Source organism: Hemicordylus capensis, chromosome 3 (genome assembly GCF_027244095.1).
Source record: "Hemicordylus capensis ecotype Gifberg chromosome 3, rHemCap1.1.pri, whole genome shotgun sequence".
In the NCBI taxonomy this organism is placed as follows: domain Eukaryota; kingdom Metazoa; phylum Chordata; class Lepidosauria; order Squamata; family Cordylidae; genus Hemicordylus; species Hemicordylus capensis.
Genome location: NC_069659.1, coordinates 315060326 through 315086701, shown reverse-complemented (window position 1 = coordinate 315086701; position 26376 = coordinate 315060326). Strand labels below are relative to the sequence as shown.

Here is a 26376-nt window from a genome sequence, read left to right as displayed (position 1 = left end):
TCTGGTGCACCAATTTCATCCCATCCTGCACAGGTTCCTTAAGGCTTAAACCTGTTGACTTCATTGTTCTGGTAGAAGCTGGCTGCTCGCCGCCCTTCTAGGCGGCGCAGCTCATTTGCCCCAGCCCCCACCTAGCAGGAGCACATGATGCTCGAAGCCTGCTCTCATTGGCCCCGGCGTGCCTCCTGGGTGAGGCCTGGGTGAGCGAGCTGGCAGTGCGCCTGCGCCGGCTCAGTCTGACTCTTGCAAGTGCACCCTTCCTCCCATCCCTCAGATATAGGCTGGGCATGGCTGGTCGCCTGTTGAGGCCGAGCAGGAATTTTGGGGGTGTACAACTGATTGGCTGTGGGGTGTACACCTTTTTTCACCTGCCGCTGTCTATATCTGTTAGCAAGGTAGTTAGTTAGGTCAATGATTTGATGGCCACTTCTGTCATGGGTTTGGCAGGTGCAGTGCAGCAGTGAACAGCAAGAAAATTGATGCTGCACCTTAGGTAAGCATTTGGCTTTAAGGAGGAGGGGCAGATCCCTTGAGACTTGACAGATCAGGGATGCTGCTTAGCTCCTACCTCTCTGCAAACAGCATCCTTCCGTATGGCTAGACAGCATCAGAGGGGTGGCGTTAATGACAGAGACCTGACCTTAGGTCAGTGAAGAAGGGCGCCCCCGCTTGTTAGCAGTGGGCCACCTGGAGCCAAGGTGCTAGCACCACAGGCTTTTAGGCCGGGGCGGCCTGAGGATTGGCTGACCCGCTAGGGACCGCACTGTTACTGGGTGGAGCACCAATCCCAGCTGAGTGCCTTTCAGGCACTGTTTGATATATAAACCTGAATAAAGTGGCCAATTTCACCAAAGCAGCGTGTGTCCGTGTCTCCTTGGGTCTGGGTGCAAGCATACCCAACAAAATTTGAATTGGACACAATGTATTCTTTTGTTCACCACCATTGTGACCTTTTCCAACAGAAAGGTGTGGTCAGCATTCCACCTCAGGGCAAGATGCTGTCTATTTCTAGCCAAGACACAATCAATCCACGTATCTCATCCTTGGATTCACCCATTTTGTGTTTGTGCATTTTTAGCTACCCCATCTTGCTTTGCCTGGACTCTCATTCCCTTCCCACTTGTCACCTCCAGATTGGCCCTGCTTCCAAGCCCGATCTGTGCAGCACATTTGGCTGCCTCCAGATACTGGTCCCCCAAGATCAGAGCCACTTTGGATTTTGCCCGGATCTCAGATCCTTGTCTGATGCTTGGGTCCTCACTCCTGCCTTCCGCTTTCCTTCCTGCCTGCGCCATCTAAGCTTACTAGTTCCCCACACAAGCCCAAAAGTAGTCAGAGGGATGTTTACCAATTCCCCCAGGAGCAGTATCATTAACAGTACCTCTAGATCAGGAGTGCGGAGCCTTGGCCCTCCAGCTGTTTTTGAACTACAACTCCCACCATCCCTAGCCACAGGCTGGGGATGGTGGGAGTTGTAGTTCAAAAACAGCTGGAGGGCCAAGGTTCCCCACCCCTGCTCTAGATGTACCCCTGTTGACAATCACTGCCCTGTTTAATCCAAATATGCTGATGTTTAATCAGAACTGTGTCAGCCAGTTTTACCTCATACAGGTAATAGTAGTGCAGTACTAGTTTAAAAAGAAGAAGAACCAAGCCATCCATGGACTCTAAGAAAGGGTCTGAAAGTGAATGTATGTTCACCTTTCTGACCTCTTCCCATTTTGAATCTGTGCAAGAAGAGGCAAGGTAAACCTGATTGAAAATTCTGAGTGGCAAACATTTTTATTCTTCACACACCTGAGTCATTAAGTATTTCTATGTCTGTATTTCCCGCCCCCGCCCCCCAAATAAAGATTAGGTTTTTTTCCCCTTTAAACTCCTTAAGAATTCATTTTTGAAATCTGCCTCTACATCAGTTTTGCAAATCAGGGCAAATATAGTCGGGGGGAAGGTTGTACCACCTTCCCATATGGTACAATCTTGATCCAGATCACCATTCCCCTTCCATGACTTCTTTTTCCAAAAGAAAAAAATGTGGGAAGATCCATTCATGGAGTTGCCACATTCTTATGAAGTAAATCTAGTTTGAACCTAACTTTACTGACATATATCTGAGAATTAAGTTGCAAGAATACATGCAGGGAAAGGGCCAGAAAATGGACCAGAACTTGTGTTTTTGTAGTGTTCAAGTTAGCAGTGGTGAGACTGTAGGATGGAACACAGATTAGTATATTTGTGACCCAGCCCTTAACTGGAGTTAGAGGGTGTGCGTGGACCCTCAACCCCAGGTTTGGGTTTTTGTGTATGCTCAGGCTGTAGGCAGAGCACCACCATAGTAGGGATTCTCAATGTTGGGTCCCCAGATGTTATTGGACTTCAATTCCCATAATCCCCAGCCCTAGTGGCCTTTGGTTGGGTATTATGGGAGTTGAAGTCCAATAACATCTGGGGACCCAACGTTGAGAATCACTGGCCTAGAGCACCAGGCTTGAGGAAGAATCCCTGAATGCACCGTGCTGGTCACATGGTACATTCAGGGATGTCTGGAGGCCAGGACTCATTTTCCCGGCCTTCAGAGATCTGCTGGAAGCAATGGGGATCGTGTGGGTGAGTGAGCCACGCATTCCACACATGGATAGTGATTGTCTGGGGGGTGGGGAGATAAGCTCCATCTTGCTTTCCCCCCATGCCCTCCCTGCCCATAGAAAAGAGTCGTGAGAACTAACTTAGTGTTTTGCAGCATAATTTTCCACCAGGTTTTCTCTTCTGATTCTTCAAATTACCAAGCAGCCCGATCCAGTTTTCCCACTTTGACTGAATTCTTACTGGCTCACCTGCAAGAGGTTTCTTCAGAGCTCAGTTGCTGAGCAGCCAAATGTGCACCAAGGGGGAGGGGGGAGGGGACTGATTTCCACACATCTCTTCTCCCTCCAAAAGTGCGATTTGGCTGCTAGGAATATGTCCCTGAGTATGGTACAATCCTCAGAGACATATTCCAGGCAAACAGTACTTTCAGAAGGAGGAGAGATCAGCAAAAATCATACCTCCTCTGTGCTTCTGCTGAGCTCCAACGCAGCCTCTTGCATGGATGCAGCTCCTGTTCCACACTTCAAATGCTGTGGAGCATATGAGCCAACATTAATATTAAATTAACTAGTATATGTAAGCCCGTTGTAATAACGGGCTCTAGTGGGGGGGGGGGTTTCCCGCTGCCGCCTCACCCGCCTCGGGTGCACTCCTTGGGCCGACACCTCCGCCGCCGCCTCGGGCGCTCTCTCCGCCCGCCGTTTCTTGTGGCGGCGGCCGCCGCCATCAGAGCCAGTCGCCCCGCCACGGCCACCGCCTCCTTGGCCCGCACTCCTTTGGCCGAGGCCGCGGCTCAAATAACTGCTTTGGGGGGCCATTTTCGTTAGGACCAGAGCATTAGGGGGGAGGATTAACCTCCACACCATAATCCCAGTCCTGACTGAGCCAACCTGCAACTGCTAAGAAAAAAAGGAAAAGGCAAGGGCAAACTATACATTTAATATAAGAAACAGTTTGACCCTAAATCCTACTGAATTTTTAGTGGGCTGTCTATGAATAGGCATACCATCATGTGATAGTTTTTAAATTTGCTCATTTTAAAGGTGACATCAGACATGTTGCCCTTGGAAAATGTATCATTATTCTCTTTTGTAATAAAGTTTCTTTCACTGGGAATTAAAATAGATGTCAAACTCAATCCATCACTTTTCCATGTTTTGAGTCTTGTACCTCACAGAAAGTAGACACAGGACTCCAGAAAGGAGTCTTGTACCGCACAGAGTGTCATATATCTCCTTCAGACAGAAGAAGATGCATATCTCTCTCTCTCTCTCTCTCTCTCTCTCTCTCTCTCACACACACACACACACACACACACACACACACACACACACACACACGCCAAGAAATGTGTGTCCTACTATCCTATGACTCTGTCTTCAGACCACTGATAACACTACAGTATTCAAGAAGGAACAATGAAAGCTGCTTTGTAATTTGAAGAATAATTGGAGAAACCCTACTGGAATATTAGACATCACCAACACTATATTGCACAACTATAATTCACAATAGCTTACTTTCCACTTTCTCGCTTGCCGCTTGCATGTGAACATCCATTGAAGAGTCCATGTCCTTGTTTATAGCATTTTAGAAAGAAAGGTTGTGCTGTCGACTCCTGGCGACCACAGAGCCATGTGGTTTTCTTGGTAGAATACTGGAGTGGTTTAGCATTGCTTTCTCCTGTGCAGTATGAGAGGATGCCTTTCCACACCTTCCGATATCATTGCTGCCCGATATAGGAGTTTCTCATATTCTGGGAAACACACCAGCAGGGATTCAAACCAACAGCCTCCTGCTCTCTAGGCAGGTTGCTTCCCTGCTGCGCCATTAGGTGGCTCCTTTTTAGCATTATAGAGAGACCAAATCAGGCATTCATTGGCTCATTACTACTAGAAATAAGAATACTATCCACATCTGGATTCATTTAGTTCTCTTGTGGCAGCAGCTGCTTTTCAGGTCTTCCCATTGAGACTTTAAAAAAAATGAATTGCCATGGCAACAGCTGCAACCATTTATTATAGAACAGTAGAAGTGGAATTAACATTTGTGAAGGCAGCAAGGCCATCAGAATAATATGTCATGCCGACAACGCCAATCAGTTTGAATGTAATAGTCCCTTTTTTATTAATAAGTAGAAATACCTTTTAAATGTAAATGTAGATGACTGAATATAGGGTAGATTAATATTTCTATAGAGTAGGTTCATTCATGTTAGTATGGGCTGAGTATGCGCAAATTGTTAGTTGTGTTTTGGCTTTGATGCCGTGTGTGTGTGTGTATGTGTGTGACAGAGAGGGAGGGAGGGGAGAAACAGAGACATGCAAAAGGAGTTATCGGCTTTGGTTTTTTAAAAAAATGACCATTATAATGCCCTTTTTAGTGGCAGCGTTAGATGTTCAGCAACAAATGCTGAGTGGTAGAGCACATGTGCTTTGCATGCAGAGGGTCCCAAGTTCAATCTTTGGCATCTCCAGGTAAAGCAAGACTCCTCTCTGAACCCCCGGAGAACCACTGCCAGTCAGTGCAAAAACTACTGAGATAGTTAGACCAGTAGACCAACATCAAAAAACACCTTCCCCAAACCCCCAGAGGAGGCAAGACAGGACACCCAGTCTTGTGTTTGCTGCCAAATGTCCAAAGGAGATTTGAAGGGTCATTGAAGCAATGAGGAGGAGGGTGCTCAACCCACTCCTAACCAGTGTTCCCTCTAAGAGAGATTCCCAGATGTTGTTGACTACAACTTCCAGAATCCCCAGCTGCAATGGCTTTTGCTTGGGGTTTGTGGGAACTGTAGTCAACAACATTTGGGAATCCCTGTTAGAGGGAACACTGCTCCTAACCATTGCTTTCCCTCTGTAATCCATCCACTTGCTACCAGTCTGTACTGTCCCCCTGAGATAGCTAGAGTCAAAATAAGCGAAAACCTACACTCAAATAGCAATTACCACTATTGGGGCATGCTACTCCACTCACTGTTCCCTTCTTTCAAACACATAGGATTCCCTTTACCATAATCTGTGGGTTTCACAGCAACCATTCTTAATGAGTTGCATGCTCAGGGCACTGGCAGTTCTCTCTCAGGTCTGACTGGGCAGTCTGGAATACAGGACATTTACAATTCTGGACATGCCAGTTGTGACCCTTTATAACATAGGATAATCTTCAAAACATCTGTACTCAGAAAATGAAAAAGGCTGCACTCATTAGTATGTAACATCAAATATGTAGTTTCCTTAGTTTTAACTGAATTTTGAACTCTTAATCAAAAATTGACATGGTAAAAAATATGTCAAATTCCAGTTCATGCCCACTCTAATATATATTATTTAATAACAAGAAAATAAAATAAATATTTATCAGAAGCAAGTCCCACTATGTTCAGCTGGGCTTCCTCCAGTTGTGCCTAAGACTGATCTCTTAGGCTAGAACACAACTAATAGCACAACTAATAGGACTAACTTGGACTAAATATGCTGAAGATTTGTGCAATGGTTGGCTGAAACCGAGAAAGGGTTTGAGATGGGTCCCACTCACTATACAAGCCCCTGATATACATACACATTAAGTGGCATTAAAACTATTTTCCTGTGATAAACTTCCATGTTGCTGGAGAACATGGGTGATTTTCCTCACCTGATTTACACATGAAAATCATGGGGAAGTGCCAAAGGGGCCATATGCATGGAATTCATAAATGGGAATATGCTGATGTTTTATTTATATTTATGCATTTATTTAGAAAATTGAATCTCTCCCTTTCAGTTTGAAAAAAATTTTCAGTGAAACAAAACATCATGGCATGGCACAAAACAGCAAAAAATAAAATAAACCACAATAAAACTTAGAAACAGACATAAGCATAAAATAAAAGCATGGATAAACAAAATCATTTTGACTTGGCAATGAAAATGTAATATGGTTGACATCAGCCAAGCTGAATATTTTGTGTTCAGAAATCAACTTCAAATCAATATTCAGAAATCAGATACAAAAGGTGTATCTGAAATTGTCTTGATTTTTCACATTAAATGCATCTCTCTGTGCATTACGTACAGTATGTGTTTTATTCATTAAGGCTATTCTCATGAGCAGCCTAGCCTAAGGCAGCCTTACCTAGGCTAAGGCTGCTCATTTGGAGCACCAGGATGTTCCCACCCAGCCTAACGCCACTCCTTAGCCTGGCTCTTAGCCAAGGTAGGGACGAGCGTTCCCTTAACCCAGCTGCCAGGATCATGTGTCTCCCTGGGCTGCATGCAGCCTGAGGAGACACAGAGATGGGTATGTAAAGCACCTGTCTGAAAGGGGTATCTCCCAAGACACTGTGCTCATCATGGGGTGCCTTGTGTGGGATATCCAGAGGATGGGAAAATGAGTCCCAGTCTCTGTTGATTCAAGCTGCCGGGAGCAGTGCGGATCATGTGGGTGCGCAGCTTGCAGGCTGAAGATACAATTATTGATTGTCTGGGGGAAGGTAGGTTGACCCTGCCTTCCCCTGCACCTGCCCTCACTGCCCCGGTATTGGTCATGAAAATGACCTTATTATGTGCTTATGATATCTACAACACACATTTATGTGGATGCAAAAATATTGTGAGATATATATTTCTTGCTTAATATGGCTGAAGACACATAAATTAAAAGGGCACACTTTTAATACTGGGGGAAACTAGTATAAGTTCTAAGAATAGTGGAGCCTATTTTCTGCTTCTTTTAACATGGTGACTCTTATCAAGGACCCCTTCCATTTGCTGTGAACTTGGTTTGTATCTGACTATCAGCACAGGGGTTACAAAGGACTGTTGTCTATACCAGTGTTTCTCAACCACCGGTCCCTGGACCACTGCCAGTCCCCGAAGGGTTGAGTGCCGGTCCCTGACTGGGAGTCAACCCCCCCCCAACTGAAATCAAGGCACTCACTTCCTCAATTTTGCACATGGCACGGAAGAGGAAGAGTATCACGGAGGCATGGGACCCTTCTTGTGCCTTGCCTCCACGTGCTGCTGAGATCTTCCTACAGCTATCTTATTCCCTATCTTTACAGCTTCAAACTGTATGCGATGCGGGGGCATGGAGGAAAAAGTATGGCAGTGGGCGCCACTTGAAGGGCTACTGGTTCTTGCATGCTCATTGTTTGCAGCCAAAGGTTGGTTGATTGAAACCCAGCTGCCTGTTGTGGTCGAGGCGCCTTGAGAGGGAACGCTGTTTCCATCTTGCATCAGTGGGGCTTGCTTGTATGTTGTTTTCATTGGCCCCATGTAGCTTTTGAATTTTTCTAATGGCCCAACATCCCCTCTCCATTGAGTAATCACAAGCACCTCCACTCCAGACATACTGGAGACAAATTTGTTCACCCAGGCTTTTAGATTCAGGGGTTCTCAACCTTGGGTACCCAGACGTTGCTGGACTTCTACTCCCATAATCCCCAGCCATAATGGCCAAATGCCATTGTTGTTGGGGGTTATGGGAGTTTAACTGAGGGACCCAAGGTTAAGAACCCCTAATATTCCATGTTTGCAAAAGATTCCAAATTTAATTATTTTAATGCTTATATTATTTTCATTCTAAACTGCCCAGAGATGCAAGTTTTGGGCAGTATAGAAGTCTGATAGATAGACAGACAGATAGATAGATAGATAGATAGATAGATAGATAGATAGATAGATAGACAGACTTGAAACCCCTTTACTAACTGCTGGTCCAGGAAACTGCACATGAAGAATGTAGCGGTCCTTGAAACTCTGCACAAAGAATTTAGCAGTCCTTGATTCCAAAAAGTTTGAGAAACACTGGTCTATACTATGAGTAGCCATCATCTTGGAACAAGATGGCAGAGCAGGAAAATAGCCCTGTTAGGGTCTCCTAGATCACCCTCACTGGTGTAGTGAATTTGGTTTGTATTAGACTGTAAACACAAAAGGTATTAGGGAGGGACACAGAAGGATACACAGACATGGTGGTCTTATAAGTAATCTCATTCATTTCAGAAAGTAGGCTAAAAGTACTTTTTTGAAGTGAAGAGCATAAATCCATTGATTGGTATGTTTCACTCCAGGCAGAAGTATCTTTTCATCTTTTGAATATCCAACAGCTTCCATTTTTCTTAAAGGTGTGATCCAAAAGGAGAGAGTTAATTATGTCTGCCATCTAACATTTCAGGCATAAAATGTTATTTCCTCACCTATTCCTTCACTTCTTCAGGCTACAAAGCCCTCAAAAGGAAGTTTACACTTAAGGGCATCATTCTTGGTTCACTAAATTCTAAAGATGCTTTCTGCTCTAAGACTGTCATTCAAACAAGCTTTAGAAAATTACTTGTACTGTGGACAGTCTTCTACTGAATGCTAAAGGAGTTTGGTGGGGTTTGGTGGGGGTGGGTGAGAATTGATCTGCCATAGACTATTTGTGAAAAAATGTATGAAGAATATATTTCATACATGATACATGATAAAACTGAGCAGCTTGAATGGGATTGGATTCATGGCAACTATTCCCATTCCAGAAACCTTTACTATTTCATGAAGGATTTTCAATTTTCATTTAAAGTACTTAGCAGCAATATACTGCAGTTCAGTTTCTTATTTTGTGAAGGATATGTGATTATACAGGCCCCATCTCAGAATGAGGGAGGTTTTGAACTCTGTGGCTGTCCCCACAGCTTACTGAAAATCCCTTCCAACTGGCACAATGCTGCCTAAAAAAGAGGACCCTGCCATACACTTGGCCAAAGTGCAGGAACATCATTGGGGAACTCCGCCAATGCCCTCAGAAGAACCGGCTACCAATCCCTGAAACCGCCTCTGAGCCCAGGGCAGTGGTGGTGAGCAACTCTCTCAGCCAAGAGTCACTCCATTGTTCCTTCCTCCTTCCCATCCTATGTGCTTTATTAAGTCATACCATGGTGCTTTATTAAGTCATACCATGGTGCTTTATTAAGTCATACCATGGTGATTGTAATGGAATCCGGCACGTTACCACTTTTTCAATTACTGTAGCCATAAGCCAATTTTCAAGTTGATGTTGTATATACCGACTGGCAAGAGATCATCTCCTACTATGAGGCTGCATTTTTACAAAATCTTTAATATTATAGATAGTGTATGAAACAGGCAATATGTGTCGGTAATGGAACCAGAATTTTTGGACATCATTTCCAGATCCATTACCAATGTATTTTTGCACATTTCAGACACTATATATAATATGAAAGGGTTTTGTTTTAAAAAAAAAATAGGGCCTTATAGTAGGAGATATTTGCCTGCTGGTGAGTATATATAACATCAACTTGAAAATTTGCTTATGACTACAGTCACTGAAAAAGCAAAAAAGAAAGAAAAGAAAAGAAAGCCTGATTCTGTTACCCTTGGAATGGCCCCATGAACCATAGCTCCAGGCAAGAAAGAGCCCACAAAGGGCAGTTTCTGAATGTCTTGAAACCTGGAGTCAACTCTGCCAAAGTAGGGCAAGTTAGAACCTAGCTGGAAAGATGAGCCCTTTCAGACATAGCATGAAACCACAGGTTGATGAACCCGAGGTTAATTCTTGAAGTCAGAAATTGTCCCGCAGACAATTGCCAAGCCACGGCCCAACAACCTCCCGTTTCAGGGCAAAGGAGCCCCTTCCACCTCCTGGTCCACCGAAGCCACATCCCAGCAAGCTCCATAGTGTTTGCATTGCCAGATTGTAGGCAAGGCATCAGGATGTCAGTAGGGCTGTAACCATTGGCCATGATTTTCAAGGAGGCATGCTGAGCACAATTGTGCCTTTTTGGCATCAGCTGGCCACCCTCGGGAGGGAAAGGGCATTTAACCCCCTCCATCATGCCACTTGCACCACAGCCCTTGCCAGGGTTCAGTAGCCACACAGTCTTGCACAAGCAGAACTACTGGTGTCAGGGAATGCAGAGGGGCCCTAGTTTTCTATTATTTTGGGAAGGGATCATGATGACTTCCTAACAGGGAATATGTATATGAGTGTTGTCAAAGGATCCTGGGGGTTGGTACACTGTGACAACGGATGCTCTTGTGATGGTAGACCCAATCCAAACACTCCTGCCCCCGTGTTGGCTTGACCTCTGGAGATTAGTCCTCTCAAGAAAGAGCCAGTCCACTGGGGAGGACCAGAGTCTCGAATCAGACTCTGCTGTCATGAGATAACCCATCCAACCATAGGGGGCTACACTGATTGGGGCTCCCAGTATCTCTGGTTAATAATAGAACTCATACTTTGTGCCTTCGCCTCTCCACTCCGTCCTTCCACTCACAAGGTGTTCAGCCCACTGCATGTGTCTGGGTGGGTCCAGGATGGGCAGAATTGGGTAACAATGGCTCCCAGTCCACATTCAAACTTCCTGGACTGGGACCAGCATTGCATTGTATGTAGATTGGTCGCAGTGATCCTTGCCAAGCCAGGTGGCCATGCTGGGCAAAGAAAAACATGCATATGTGCTATGAGGCCAACCAGATTGCCAGAGGGAGTGCTTTAATTCCTGCTGTCTACCAGCCACCAGGACTGGGAAAGGTGTTGCTGTGGTACCCTCCCCTGGAGCTTGCGGGGATCTAGCAACTGGGCTAGGTGGCAACAGCCCTCCAGCCTGCATGCACGTCTCCATGTCCTCCCACTCTTATGATAGAGCAATCCACTCTGGAGCACCATTTCATCACCTCTCAGCCATCTTTTCACTCAAACTTCATGTACAGTATCCCTCCCCTGGCATGTGTGATCTTTATTGTGGAACAACTGAGCTGCCCAGTTCCTAGTGTCACTTGGACTCCCTGTGCTTGTGCTTCTGCAGCCCTTGATTTGTGGAGACCTCTCCCGCTATGCCCGTCTTGTTATCACATCCAATTTTTTAATTGGGAAAAGGGAGAACATAAGATTGGGAAAGGGGGGGAGCATAAGACACAATGGAAAGCAGGGTTTCCCCATGTGCTTTTCTCCTTTTGCATGCATTAGAGACTTGGACATGGCAACTCAATGTCCCCATTGCTGGGCAACAATAGGAGTGCTGAGACTCTGTAGGGTGAGGCAACTGATCAGAGAAATGGTCAGTGAGTAGCACAGCTGGCACAGAGCTAACACATTTATGGGCTTGTCGGAGGCATCCTCTCTATGACCTTGGGAGCGGACTCAGCACAAAACCCAGGCTAGGGCAGTGGCGTAATTTGGATGACATGATGCCACCTTCAAACTTGGGGTTCAGCCAGCAAAACTCACTACAAACTGAAGGTTTATATTACAGTTTGGGGTTGCAAACCTCAGGTCACTTTTGTGACAAAACCACGGTTCCACGCATTCAGACAAGCACGAAATTGAACCTCTGGCTCGTTTACCTCCGGTTTGGTGTTATGTGCGAAGATGGCCTAAAATACTGCAAAGCAAAGGACCCAGAATTTGGAGGAATTATTTGCTGCACTTGATACCTCTTCCCTGTGCCAGTGAAAAATTCAAATGCCCGTTTCTGTATTGTTATACAACAATGCACATTTCAGGGTTGGGGTACAGGGGCTCCCAAGGACCTACAGGTTTGTTTTTCTCTACCATCTCCATGTAATGCCATTTTCCACCTTCTTAATGCAGGCAATGCAGTATGAAAATGCCTTTGCAAATCAAACTTGGTTGCCCTCCTTCTGTTCAAATTCATGAAATAAAATTGGCAGCAGGAGTAATATCCTTAGTAAACATCTCCTACAAAGCATGAGCGAGTGTTTGATCTCTTGCACTTGATCACAGAGCACTGGTGTACATGTTCTCATATCAGAGCTTAATTGCTAGGAATGAATAGTGCTTGTATCTCTAGCAAGGTTCTACTGATTGGTGTTTGAGGGGAAGGCTAATTCATACAGTTGTATGAGTTCCTGGCAATGGCAGCTGTTTTAACCCAGTCCATGCTGATCCTGTACAAGTTCAGTCAGTCATCATTAGGGGTGTGCAGAACTGGTTTTATTTGAACATCGTTCAAATAGAACTGGCCCAGTTTGACCAATTTGGACTCAAAGCGAACTAGAACCCCCAAAAGGGGTGCCAGAACTGGTGCTCCAGTGCAGTCCGGTTCTGGCCTCCACACATGCATGGAGGCTGAAACTGGGCCATGCTGGGGCACTGAGCCCGGTTCGGAGAGAGGGAGCTGCACTGCTGCTGCCACCCTCAGGTTACAGGTACCCTCTCACCTGCCTCATTAAGATTCTGGTAGGTGGAGTTCCCCCCTTGCTTGAAAGGGGGAATTCTCACTGGATTCCCCTTTACAGGCATGCCCTCTTGAATTGTTGAACCAGTTCCAAACCAGTTCGGCCCGTTTTAAAATTGGGCCTCAAGACCAGCTCTCCTCAATAACCTTGACAACTCCCTAATGCTCTCATGCATTGGTATGGGCTTCCTCTCTGCTTCCTGTGCATTGGATTCTGAGATATTGGAGGACTTCCTTCTCCTGATTCCAGGTCTGCTGATTGTCGCCACACAATCATGATCGGCAGAGGCAAAAGGAGCTTCCAGTCATCTGGGGGAAGGTTCCTCCCCTGCCCCACACGCCCGATTTGGTCATGTGAGCAATCCCAAAGAGTGACAATTTTACTTGTGTTGATAAATTGTTATGCAAGGTATAAATAGAAAACGTATAACCAATTGTCTTGATTTACACTGTGTGCATTGTACATTCAACAGTAGACTCTTGCTGTAAATCTTCCTAAAATCTTCACAGGAAAGTAATCTGAAACATCACCCTTTTGCACGTGCCTTTCATTACATGCCTCCATTCTCCTTCCATCCTTTGCGAGCTTGTGTGTTGTCAAGCTTCCCTTGTCTTCTCCTTATCTCCATGTCTTCTTCCATATTGTTGTGTCTGGGATGGTGGCCGATGGCCGTCAGAACTGCCAATAGGAAATGTTATCACAGGCACACTAAAGTGGTTTGGCACACTCGTTAGGCCCTTTCGATACCAACACTGTGGAAGATGCTTTATTTCATGTGTCCACATCAAGCCCCTGTGATTGTACATTCCTAATTGACAAATGAAAAACTGATGTTAATAATGTGGCTTACCTGAGGCTGCCCAGATTTCATGAATGAGCAGGATTTTGAGCTGAAGCCCCTCTGGTTCATGTCCAACACTCTGCTCACTAGGCTGGGGACATGCACAGTGTTATCTGTAGTCTATTGATTAACTACTGGCTGGTTCCTGATGAACTGCCAGCACCTTCCCTCCAGCCTCAGAACAGCTGTGCTAGAGCACGTTAGGATCCAACAACTGCTCTTGCTGCTGCACATTCAATGCACATGCAATAATTATCAATCAATCAATCATTTTATTTACGGCCGTAAGCCAAACAAAATTATCCACTTGATAAGCCAAACAGTTACCATAGATAAATATACAGCATAAAAAACCTAAAAGATACACAATCAGCCTCATAAAACCCAATGATGAGAGGTCAGTTTCATAGCACCATATAAAAATTTAGCAACCAGTTTTAGTAATACCCACATTAACATCAGCAAGACCTAAATTAAGATAAAATGAGTCAGGCCTGCCTGGGAACTGATCAAATAGGGGAGGTCAATAATTCTTTCCTTGAGTCACGGAACAGAGGGCAGAACAAAAGCACATGAGCAACTGTTTCTAAACAGCCCTCTCCACAAGAACATAGCCCCAAAACAGGGGAATCCTTGAAAAACCTTCTAAGGAGCAAGGTAGAGGGTAAAACATTCAGCTTGGCTCTTGAAAAGGCTGACCTCAATTTAACCAGATGGAGCGTGGAGAGATATTTAGCAGGATGATTTTGATCAGGGAGAGAAATACCAAGATATATGGAAGAGCAGCATCTATGCTCATAATAGATGAGCGATGATTATAGAATCTTCCTCTGTTTTCCCCTCTCCTACTTTCACTCCTTCCTCTGTTGTCTCCCTTCTTATCATTATTTTATTAAATAATATTTATATACCACTTTTCAACAAAAGTTCTCAAAGTGGTTTACGTAGAAAATGGAATAAGATTATTCTTTGTCCCAAAAGGGCTCACAGCCTAAAGAGTTAGACAAGTTATACAGTAGTAATAGGCCCTGGAAAGACACTGCACTGGTGTTGGATAGGGACAATTGCTCTCCACTTGATAAAAAATAAGAGTGCCACCACTTTAAAAGGTGCCTGCCCAGTTAGCAGGGGTCTCCTTTTAGATGGTAAGCTCTTTGGAACTGTCCTCCCATTCTGCATAAAGTGCCTTGCACAGAGATAGAACTATAAATAATACTAATAACAATGGGACTATTAATAATCATAATAATCATCAATAGTGATCTACGTTGATTGCCTCAGAATTGTGTGTGGGACTTGTTACAATCTTTCTGTTTCCTTGAAGCACTGTCCTTTACTAAGAGATGTGAAAGGGATGTGGATGGCATGAAATAAATACATCAAAACTGTTCGTAAGACATCACCTCTGGAATTGGCTTGTTTCTCAAGTCCAAGCAAGTATATTGTGTTTCAGTGTCAGTGAATAAGGTTAAGGACAAGCTGGAAATTCTGCTAAGAGGAGTTATGCCCCTGCCTTTAGCACAGTACATTGCCAGGGAAAGATTTCCCACTTTGGTGTCCTGAATGCCACAATATAAAACAACATTCTTCACTTTGCAAATAACAGAGCAATAAAGCATGCCATCCAGAGCATTATGAGCTGCGAGAGAGCATATGCTGCTTCTGCCCACAATAGTGTACGCTCATAAAAATAGCAACATTCCAATGAATGGTAATGTTTCATTTTTCTATGTTGAGCTTTGATCCTCTTAGATGTTAACTGATCTTGCTGTGTTGCTGCTATGTGTGTCATTTAGCAAATCAAGTCAATCATATTGGGGACAAATAAACAAACTCAAAGTCCTAGATTGACGAAAATCGTATATAAACAAACACAGCAGTTTCCACCACAGACAGTAAAAGACATTCGTGATGGGAGAGAAACTTGGAATGGGGAGTTTGGGATATGAACTCTTCCAGTTTGGAATTCCATGCCATATTGCAGTCTGAGCCTGGATACCTGCACATTTGGACCTGACTTGTAGTTTGTAGTCTATTTACCAGTACTGTCAACCAACCAGCCTTTCCTGCCACCCTCTTGCCACTTCCCAAACAATCTTCCACTTGTGAAGTGCAATGAAGAATTTACACCAGGGATGACTCCCTAGAGAAGCCTTCTAGGCCTCATCCTAAACTTAAGCTGACCTCTGTGTTGGGTTGTGGCTTTAAATGTCACGTGATAACTTGAACAACGCCATCCATACATGGCTTATATGATTCCCCACACAACCTTTCTGGACACCGAAGGCTCTATCTGAACGTAATTGTCTTAGAAATCTGGACATACCAGAATTTGTGGTTGGTCCTTTTAATAGTTTTATGAATTAGTAACAGAAATGCAATATTCTCCAGTCTTATTGCCACTGATAATGATGCACAGCTTATTGGAGCAAAGCTTATGCAGCTTCCCTAAGCATAGCAAATGCCGTGGTAGATCCTTTTAGCCTTATCTTTATCGTTTCCATTTCATTACGGTACAAGGGATTTGAGGCAGTGAATTTCAGGGAGGATTATTGCTGTTCTCGGGTGGCTGCTGACACACAGCTTTCGGCGCCATTCTTCAAATGCACTCGAGGTGCTATAATCTGCCTGATAGGCCCCGCTTGTCATGTCTTCTTGTTTAATTAGCATCAACTGATAAAGTAGGTTTGTTTCAGTTCACAAGTGGAGATGCAGTTCCTTTTGAAAATTATAAGAGCATGAATATTATTCTTTTGGGTCTTTTTATGTTTAATCTTTGGGGGTTGATTTAGGCTGCAACCCTGTGCCAATTTCCTGAGAGTAGGTCAGCCGTCCAGCCCATCAGGTCACTTGGTCCACCTGCTGTGTGGTCCATAATGAGCACAAGGAGACATAGAGCCTGTTCTCATGACAGGAGCTCCCTGGGTTACCCAGGCAGCTGGAGCACTGGGAGCCCTTCCCTCCTAGCTGCTCCAGACCTGTGGAGACTGACTTCTCTACCTGGCCATTTGCTGAGGTAGAACCAACTGATGGTTTCGAAGATTGTGTGTGTCATCACCACTGGGTAGCTGGGCCTCCCCCCCCCCCCGGCATGCTGCCATTTTAGGCAGCAAGTCGGGGGGAAGGAGTGGCCATGCAGAGCAGTTGCTTCGCTGAGAGCAGCTGCTCCACTGCTCATGAGGCACACACTGGGATACGGGATCCCAGCTCGGGACTCCTCGAGGCAGGTGATCTCCTGTCTTCTCTTCCAGCCCTGCAGCTACGGTCCTTATAGCTTATTAATCTCCCTCTGCATTAGAGAATCCAAAGGAACAGTGAAGATCTCTGGGTTGTATCCGGGCAATCCCAACATAGCCATTGCAGCAACCCTTTGGATAACTATATTTTTAGAGGTTGAGCAGACTCCTAATCATCATACCAGGATGCTGGAGGTGGGGAGGATCCAGACCAGGAGAAGGTGTTCAACTCAGACACTGCCTGAGAGCTCAGGGCCATCAAAAGGCCCTTGTGGGAGTTTAACCTTAGTGGCAGTAGTAGCCTAGAGCACTCTTTGGCAGTCACACTAGGGGTTGCCATATTTACCTACAATGCAATGCCCTTGCCTCCACCATTGCATTACTGGACATAGCAGTGGAAGTGGAGCATTGCATCATCAGAGAAAAAGAGTGCTTTGAGCTACTGCTGCCATCATGAGTATGGAGGAGGCTTACCTTGATAGTGGTGAGGTGACAGCCTGCAGGGTATTCTTTGGCAGCTGCACTGGCAGCTGGCATCTTCCGTGATCATTAATACAATGCCCCTGTTCCCACCACTGGATCCAATGAGACACAGTGGAGCTTTGCATTATAATGCTGGGCAGGGTGATAAATTGGGAGCTTCTCTAGCTCAGATTTTGATCTTACAGAAAAATATTTAGGACTCTAATAATGCTTTCCTCTTCTATGAGGACAGCATTTAAAGTAGGGCTGTGAATAGATTCAGATCACTATTCAAATCCAAATCAAATCATAATTTGGCCCAGTTCAACCCCAATCAAGATGCTGTCTGATTCAGGTCTAATTGAGTCCAAATTTGGCCTGCTTCCATTTGGATCCCTTTGGCAGCCCAGAAGTTTTACAAATATTTTAATCCCTCCTATACTTACTGGAGAGGCTGGAGACAGGACAACTCTCTCTCTCTCTCTCTCTCTCTCTCTCTCTCTCTCTCTCTCTCTCTCTCTCTGCTGTATTTTGCTCCAGACTGTGAGGGAAAAGTAGCTGAGATAGCTTCACTTTCAAAAAGACTCATAGCAATGGGTTTTTCTCCTTCCCTGCAGTCCTGGGAAAGGTGCAGTGTCTCTTAGGAATCAGAGCTTTTTCAGAAGCTGTGGCCATTGTAGCAGCCCCTAAAAAGACTGTAGTTCCCAAGAACAATCCTGGGAAAGGCAAAGATACACTTAATAGTTTTCTCAGGGGCCCTGAAAAAACTATGATTTGCCAGAAATCATACCTGTGCCTTTTTCAGCACTGTATCTGTCCCAGGACTGAAGGGAGTGGGGGGAACTCTCTGCCATGAGTCTTTTTGAAAAATAAAGCCACAACTGATGCTGTTCCCTTGCCACTGGGAGCAAGCTAAGGTAGGAAAAGAGAATGTTTTCTGTCTCCTGCCCATCCAATAAGTACAGGGGTTTGAGATTGGGTGGGAGGTTTGCACATGTTTTCTCAGGCACACTCCAATCTGAATCATTGCTCTATTGTACAGACCTAATTACAGTCCCCCAAAGCACATAACTGGGACTTTGTCTAGTAGTTCATAAGAACATAAGAAGAGCCCTGCTGGATCAGGCCCAAGGCCCATCTAGTCCAGCTTCCTATTTCACACAGTGGCCCACCAGATGCCGCAGGAAACCTACAGGCAGGAGTTGAGGGCATGCCCTCTCTTCTGCTGTTACTCCCCTGCAACTGGTACTCAGAGGCAAGATCCACATGTATATCTTTTTGTGGCCAAGACTTTCACAATGTGTTAAATAAAGTACACATCTGTAATATCAATCAGTGTATCCTTAATTATTGGGAGATGTAACTTTTGAAGTTAATAAACCAGAAACTCAAGTGGGCCATGCCAATCACCCTATTTCATAATGCTTGCCTGTTTACATTTGCTGCTAAGGACATTTTCCCCCACAAACACTGTGAAATAACCATAAATATTTTCAACTCTCAGTATTGGGGTGAGTTATGGTGCTATTTTCTATGAGTCACTGCAGGTGTCTTGTGCTTTTTATGCTATTAGAAATGCAGAAGTTACATTAGATGAACCGACAATGAATGAGTAGTGACTTTCTTTTTATTTCCACTCATTTAAGTTTTTCTTGCTTTGTAGCAGCACAAAGGAAAATTACACAGTTTAAAAACAATTATGTAGAAATTGAAATTGCTCTGCTTGGTCTGTAAACCCCAAACTTCAAGAACGTATTATACCACAATGTGCTGCCTACTTTTGCAGTATATTTTATTTTCCTTCCACTGATTTCAGTCATAGATGCTGGAAAAAGTCATCCTTTCAGCATTAGGGATGTTGGAGGGCCATGTCACTGAATAACCATGAGTAATGCTAGTGGTGATGCACACTGGATAATTGAGAAAGCCAAATAATTCCAGAAAGAAGTCAATATGTGCTTTATTGACTACAGAAAAGCCTTCAATTGCATTGAACATGTTAAGTTGTGGAATATCCTGAGGAAAATGGGCATCCCAGAACATCTTATTGTTCTCATGAGAAACCTATACACAGGGCAGGTAGCCACAGTCCAGACAGAACATGGTGAAACAGACTGGTTCCAGATCAGCAAAGGAGTAAGACAAGGCTGTATACTTTATTCAATTTATATGCTGAACATATACTGAGAGAAGCTGGTTTGGAAGAAGATGAGCGTGGTTTTAAAGTTAGAGGAAGAAACATCAATAACCTGCACTGTGCTGATGACCACTCTGATAGCTGAGAATGTGAATGATCTGCAAGCTCTAGTAATGAAAGTCAAGGAGCACAGTGAAAAAAACAGGACTACAATTAAATGTAAAGAAGACTAAATTAATGACGACGAGTATAACAACCAGCCTCAGAATTGACAATGAAGACACTGAAGTGGTGAATAGCTTCTGCCTTTTAGGATCAACCGTCAACAATAAAGGATCCAGCAGTTAAGAAATACGACACAGACTAATACTTGGTAGGGTTGCAATGAAGGCCTTGGAAAGAATATTTAGATGCCGTGATGTGTCTACACCTACAAAGATTAGAATCGTTCGGGCAATGGTTTTCCCCATGACACTCTATGGATGCAAAAGCTGGACTCTGAAGAAGCAAGATATAAAAAGAATTGACACTTTTGAACTTTGGTGCTGGAGAAGACTTTTGAGGATACCATGAAGTGCCAGGAAAACAAACAAATGGATCATAGAACAAATTAATCCAGCATTTTCACTTGAGGCACAAATGACCAGGCTCAGACTATCATACTTTGGACACATTATGTGAAGACCCAGCTCCCTTGAGAAGGGTATAATGCTGGGGAAAGCTGAAGGAAAGAGAAGAAGAAGATGACCAGCAGCAAGGTGGATGGACTCAATTACGACAGCAATGAATGCACCACTGAGAGACCTTAAAGACCAAATTGAAGACAGATCATCCTGGAAAGAATCTATCTATGTGGTCGCTAAGAGTCGACACTGACTGGACGGCACTCTATCAATCAATCAATCAATCAATCAATCAATCAATGCTAGTGGTAGAAAATGTGTTGAGTCTGTTTGGTGGCTTGACAAGTTCTCAGAAGAGAAGAAATGATTGTAGTAGCTTCTCTGCTTCTAAGGAGCTTGTGCTCAAAGTCCACACATGGACTTTATGGTCCCTTCTAAATGGGACCATAGTGAGAGAGTAGCTAACAAGGTGAATCCTTGCCAGCAGCAGGGCAGGGCAAAGCAGGCTGGGACAGAATCTGGGCACTTCATGGGAGGCTAGGAGAGTGGGTGGGACCCAATCAAACCAAGGTAGAGACAAACTACTTTTTGGTGATTGTGATAGGCTATAGCACCAATTCAGATGTGTTACATAAACCTAATTTAAAATAAACCCTGATTTTGTGTGATATGGGCCAGCCCTTTATATAGAGTGCTATCATGTAGATATACTTTTGGTGGCCTCCATATGGGGCTGCAGTGTTTGAATCTGCCCCTTAGATGGGTGGCTTCACATGATCACCAGGAATTATGATTTCTGGGAAATTCTGCTTCCCAGGGAGTGAGCACTCCCGGTGGGCATGTCATGTGAACCCTCAAATCTCCAGTTCCAGATCCCTTCTGAATTTGACCGTCAGCAGACATTGTCCACCTGTCTTCAAATCTTGATTAGGGAAGTCTGATGGAAGTCAGGTAGAGGGCTCGGGAATCAGTGGTTGATGGGTCAACATGACACACCTGTTGGAAATGCAAACTCCTTGGGAACCAGACTTGCTCATGCAACAGTGCCCTATGTCAGCCAAATGGCAGTGGCAGTGCCTACCTGCAGAGCAAAATTCATCCGAGAACATAATTTAAAATCAGCCTTGAAAAGTGGGCGTTAGCATCTTGAGGCCTACATGTTACCCTTTCACTTTTCCATATACATGTTTTCCTTTCCTTGTGGTTACTGCTCCCCTGTGATCAGTTCCCACATCTCACTAATAATGTCTGGTGTTGTGCAGTGTCAGATGGGTCACCTGGATCCAACGTGTATTCTGTGCAGTAGCCCTCCATCAGGGCTTCTGAGACATGGAAGTACCAACATGAACCAAGCAAACCACATGATGTGCAGTTTCAGATATAACTAATGCACCAAAGGGAGCAGCAAGCACCTTGTGATGGATATTTTTAAATTAGGCCTTGATCATGTTGCTAATTATGAAGCCCAATTGTAATGCTTTAAGACACATAAATGAGCGTGACTTTTTAGGAGACACCCTTGAACAAGTAATACTTTTTTTTTGTCTAGCTGATGACTGGCATACACACATTGCCAGGCTGACATGTTCTTAATATTCATAAGCATAAAATATGAACATAAGTTTACAATAAACTTAAATTTTTAATGTTTAGGATACGAAGCATTTTCCAGCAATACAAACTACTTTTGAGAAATTCTCTTGTGCCAAATGCTCTTTGACAGCCTGTATAAAAGACTTCAAGCACTGAAAGAAAAAGGGCCATAGAAATCTGAAATCTTTCTTAATTAGTCTTTGGGATGCTTCCGGCTACTGCATATCTCTTAAATTTAATATTATAACAAAAAGAAAAGCACGCCAGCTGGGCAGCGTGATTAGCATTCTGGATGTAACGTCTTTGCTGTTGAGTAGGAAGTCTGATGCCCTCGAAAATGTTTTAAGCAGATGATCTTCCCACTGTGGTCCAGCATTAATTTCCCATAAGAATGTAATCTTGATGTCAGCAGTCAGAGACCTGGATATAAAAGAGGGCCTTTGGCAACAAGTCTTTTTCCTTCCAGAAAATGTTTGGTTTGTGTTTCCCTGAGGCTTCATATTGTGAGGCTGTTGACACGCTCACAATTCTGTTTATGAAGGGTAAAGCTAGTGAATGGAAAGACTATAATGGTTTATGACAAGATCACTGCCGAAGATTTTGTACATACTATGATTTGTATTGCCCATTTGTGGGTAAGCCATAAAAGGGGGCTTTTTATCAGGAATATTTGTAAATGTATAACAGTTTGGAAGACATATGGCCAATAAATAATTCAGAATTATCTATCTTCCCTGCAGATTCCTTACCATACCTACCATGTTTTAATGTCTAGTTGGCTTGGAAATAATGCTCTTTATGACTCTTGAAGCACAAAAACTGTTTACTGAATGGCAGGAAACTACAATGGCAAATGATATTGCCTTTAAAAAAAAAACACCCTTCTTTCATCTTCCCAGTGACTTTTCAATCTGCTAGGAGCCCTGAGGAGCAATTGCTAGTCCTTACTAAAGCACATTCTTAAGCTCTTGAATTCACTGTCTGTGCCATGTGATGGTAATCATTATTCCTCTCTCCTTTTTGTCTTCCTTTCAGTTCAATATCAATTTACAGTCCCAAGGAGAATCCCAATGCTTTTGATGCTGCTGCCTTCTTCCAGTCAGTGGGGAATTTTCTAGGGATCTTTGCCGGATCGTTTGCTATGGGGTCTGCCTATGCAGTTGTCACTGCTTTAATATCCTTTTCTGATTGATAACCAACACTGAGGCCCTTTGGAGGATCAGTACAACTAATTCAAGTATTTACTTTTACACTTTTTAAAAATACTTTTTGATAGAGTTTAGTAATACAAGTCCAGAAGTCCTGACACATTCTGTCACTCACCTTCCCCCCGCTGCTCCACTCACGGTTACTGTGGCATTTACCTGAAGAATCAAATATGCTTTCATTTGAGGAGGCAGATGCTATAACCATAATGACAGGTATTTCCATGAGTGGGAGGCTGGAATGCCCCAGTCTCCTGGTCATGGAAGTGCCTGCCACCACGATTATAGCATTTGGCTCATCAGACAAATGCTACTGTGACCTTGAGTAGCATGAGTTGGGGGAGGAAAGGTGAGTGACAGTCCAGGTCAAGACTTCCAGACCCCTGTTGGATGCTCTATTCATGTGGAGCGTCTTTTTTCATAACACCCAAATAGGGCTTCAGTTTTGGCTTTTTTGCAGGATGTTGAGGTGCAGCAGAATGTATGCCTCATTCATTCTACTCTACACATGGAAAATAGGTTAATATGGCAAGAAGTGGTAGGAAGAGGGAGAAGTTCAAAAACATCCAAAGCAAATAACCTATATGATCTCCTTTACTATTCCTCTCTAATACCATCCAAGAAGACTGGCTGACATCCTGACTAAATTTCTCAAAAGTACTACTCAGAGAGCAGCCTAAAGGACTCCTAACTTTCAACAAGACTTCCTCTAGTCAATTTAGTCAGGATGTCAGCCATCATTTTTAATGTGTTTGGTGAAAAGGCATACCATGAATTTGTCCCCCTGGTAGTTGAAGGCAGATTCTCTTTTTAATCTGAGCTCCGAGAAATTATATCTGCACAATTATGAGAGCACTTTTGTAGGAGCAATCAGAGTCAAAACTGTATGTTCTTAATGTCTCCAATAAGCAAAGGCAGATTGACTGCCTTGCTGTTAGAACATTTTAAACCAAGGAAGTTTCTCACATGTTTCTGGGCTTTTGGAAAAAGCAGCATTATATTTGGCTGCCAAAGAAAACAGAAACAATATTTCAGAGGTTTCTCCTAGTGTTTCTTTCACCTGCACAAATCTTAATGTTTCTCTCCAGAGTCACTGGCTAGTGTTTGTCTCTCTTTGAGCAGAACCATGTGTGCCGCCTTGAATATTCTTATGCAGAAAGGCGGGATAAATTCATTAATTCTTTTAAATGAATGAATAAATAAAAATAAAAATAATTTATTCATTCTTTAAAATGAATGAATAAATAAAATATTCTGTGATCCTTTGGGAGGAATTAGTTTTTTAAAAATCCAATGCAGCTGCTGAAACTGCAATTTAAAGTAGAAGACAGGTGAAAAGGAAGACAAGGTTTGTAACTCTATCCGTGAATTTATCTATCCACTGTTTTTCTGTGAATTTGGCTCCCAAATGCTTTTCCCCAGCTGAGATAAATGCAGCTTGGGGGTGATTTTCAGCAGAAAATGGTGCAAGGAAGAAAGGTTAACACACACAGGTTTTCCACTTCAAAAGACAACATCAGTGGCTGAACTGTGTTTTTTAAAAGTCTTCCCAAAGAATAATGTGTGTGTTATGCATAGTTCTATCTTTAACTGTGAGAAGAAAAGTAGAAAAATATGTTTATAATGGCAAACGTTCTTTCAAACTGCTGATTGCTGCTATTTTAGCTTGTTTTTAAATTACTATTTTCTTAAGAAAGCCTTAGGTACTCTATCTTTAAAAAAAAGTAGAAAGATGGGATAGTCATTTTGAAAATAAGCGTGTGTGTGTGCATATCAGCACTGACATGGGAAACACTTGTCCCTTTATTTATTTATTTTATTTTATGTGAACCATTATGTGAACTTTTATGTGAACCATTCCTAAAATAGATCTGTATACAATGTGGCTGTGAAATTTAACTGGCTCTTGAAAAATTCTGATGTTTTTACACAGTCCCTCTTGCTGGATGAGATTTGTTTGGAAGAAACAGCACTGAAGACAGCACCATGTTTTTACTTAAACAGGTTGAGCAGGTATCATGGGGTTGCAGAACAGCAGAAGGAAGCACAAGAGCTCCTCACAACCCAAACCAGTGTAGGCAAATCCAAAACATTGAAGTAGTTCTCACAGCAAGAGATTCCTGGGCAGATGAGAGTTAACCAATGAATCTCTAGTCATCTGGGGCATTGGGAGTCCTCCCAACCCAGCAGCTCTGAGCCAGGTAGACCAGATCCTCTACCCAAGCTACAAGTGAGGTCGAAAGAAAACAGAGCCCACCCTACCTCTTGTTCTGCCCATCTTTGCCACCACCACTGTAAACTGATTTTGGGGTGGGCAGTGACCATATTTACCATAAAGTGTTGAGGCTTGTGAGGCCAGGGAGAGGAGCACTGTTGCTGTACTGAGGGCTGCCTCTCTGCTGCTCACATAGTGCATTGTGGGATACTTGAGGACCCAGCCTGTTTTTCCCCTCTACAGATTTCAGCTATTAAGATTGTTTCCACCATTTGTGTGGGTGCACGAGTGGTAGAACCTTGAATGGGCTCTGGCCATAAGAACATAGGAAGCTGCCTTATATCGAGTCAGATGGCTGGTCCATCTAGCTCAGTATTGTCTACACAGACTGGCAGTGGGTTCTCCAAGCTTGCAGGTAGGAGTCTTTCTCAGCCTTATCGTGGAGATGCCGTGGAGGGGACTTGGAACCTTCTGCATGCAAACATGCAGGTGCTCTTCCCAGAGCAGCTGCATCCCCTAAGAGGAATATCTTACAGTGCTCACACATGTAGTCTCCCATTCAAATGCAAACCAGGGTGGACCTTAACAAATGGGACAATTCATGCTCACTACCACAAGACCAGCTCTTCTCTGGGAGCAAGAAGGTGGGCTCCTTCCTTCCCTCCAGCTCCCCCGTTTGGTCATGTCAACAAGCCCAGTTTCTCCCAGCATATTCTCAGATCAAGCATAATTGGTTTCAGCCCCCTCTATTTAGATGTTGGTATGACCCCCTTGGATATTCTGAAGGTTGCTAGGATCCAAGCCATCAAGTACCTGTGGCCTCACATTCGTTATCAGGTTATACTAAAGTTCAGAGTAAGGGTCAGCTCTTCCCTTTGCTTAACACTACTACTGCATGGTTCACAACATGGTATATTTCAAATGTCAATAGTTTAACTGATCACTAAATCAATTATTAAGAGCCAAAAGCTGGTTAGGATTTATTTCTCCTTGAAGATATAATGTTTTAATGAATTTTTAATACAATGAGACATAACTTACAAAAAGCAACTTAATAATGGTGATGATGATGATAAAACAAATGTATGCTCACTTTGCAAATATATTAATGGTCTACAGAATCAGAAATACACTCACTGCACTAAGGCCATAAGTCATTAGAACAAGATGAGACGTAAGTTTTGGGTGGTAAAAAAATATGTAAAATAAATAAATAAAAATAAATAAAAATAAAAAGATCCATGCTAGAGAACAAAGGATATTGGTGGACAATTTGAAGTGTGAATGTGGA

General features: G+C 43.6%; 1 protein-coding gene across 2 annotated transcripts in view; it reads left to right on the top strand.

Moving 5' to 3' along the window:
* SLC9A9 (solute carrier family 9 member A9) overlaps window positions 1-26376 on the top strand; it is a 455942-nt gene that overhangs the window by 159611 nt on the left and 269955 nt on the right. For both annotated transcript variants that reach the window (XM_053308421.1, XM_053308419.1), the window contains one exon: window positions 22701-22839. In XM_053308421.1, the coding sequence (XP_053164396.1) occupies window positions 22701-22839 (139 nt within the window). The remainder of the gene's footprint in view (window positions 1-22700; window positions 22840-26376) is intronic.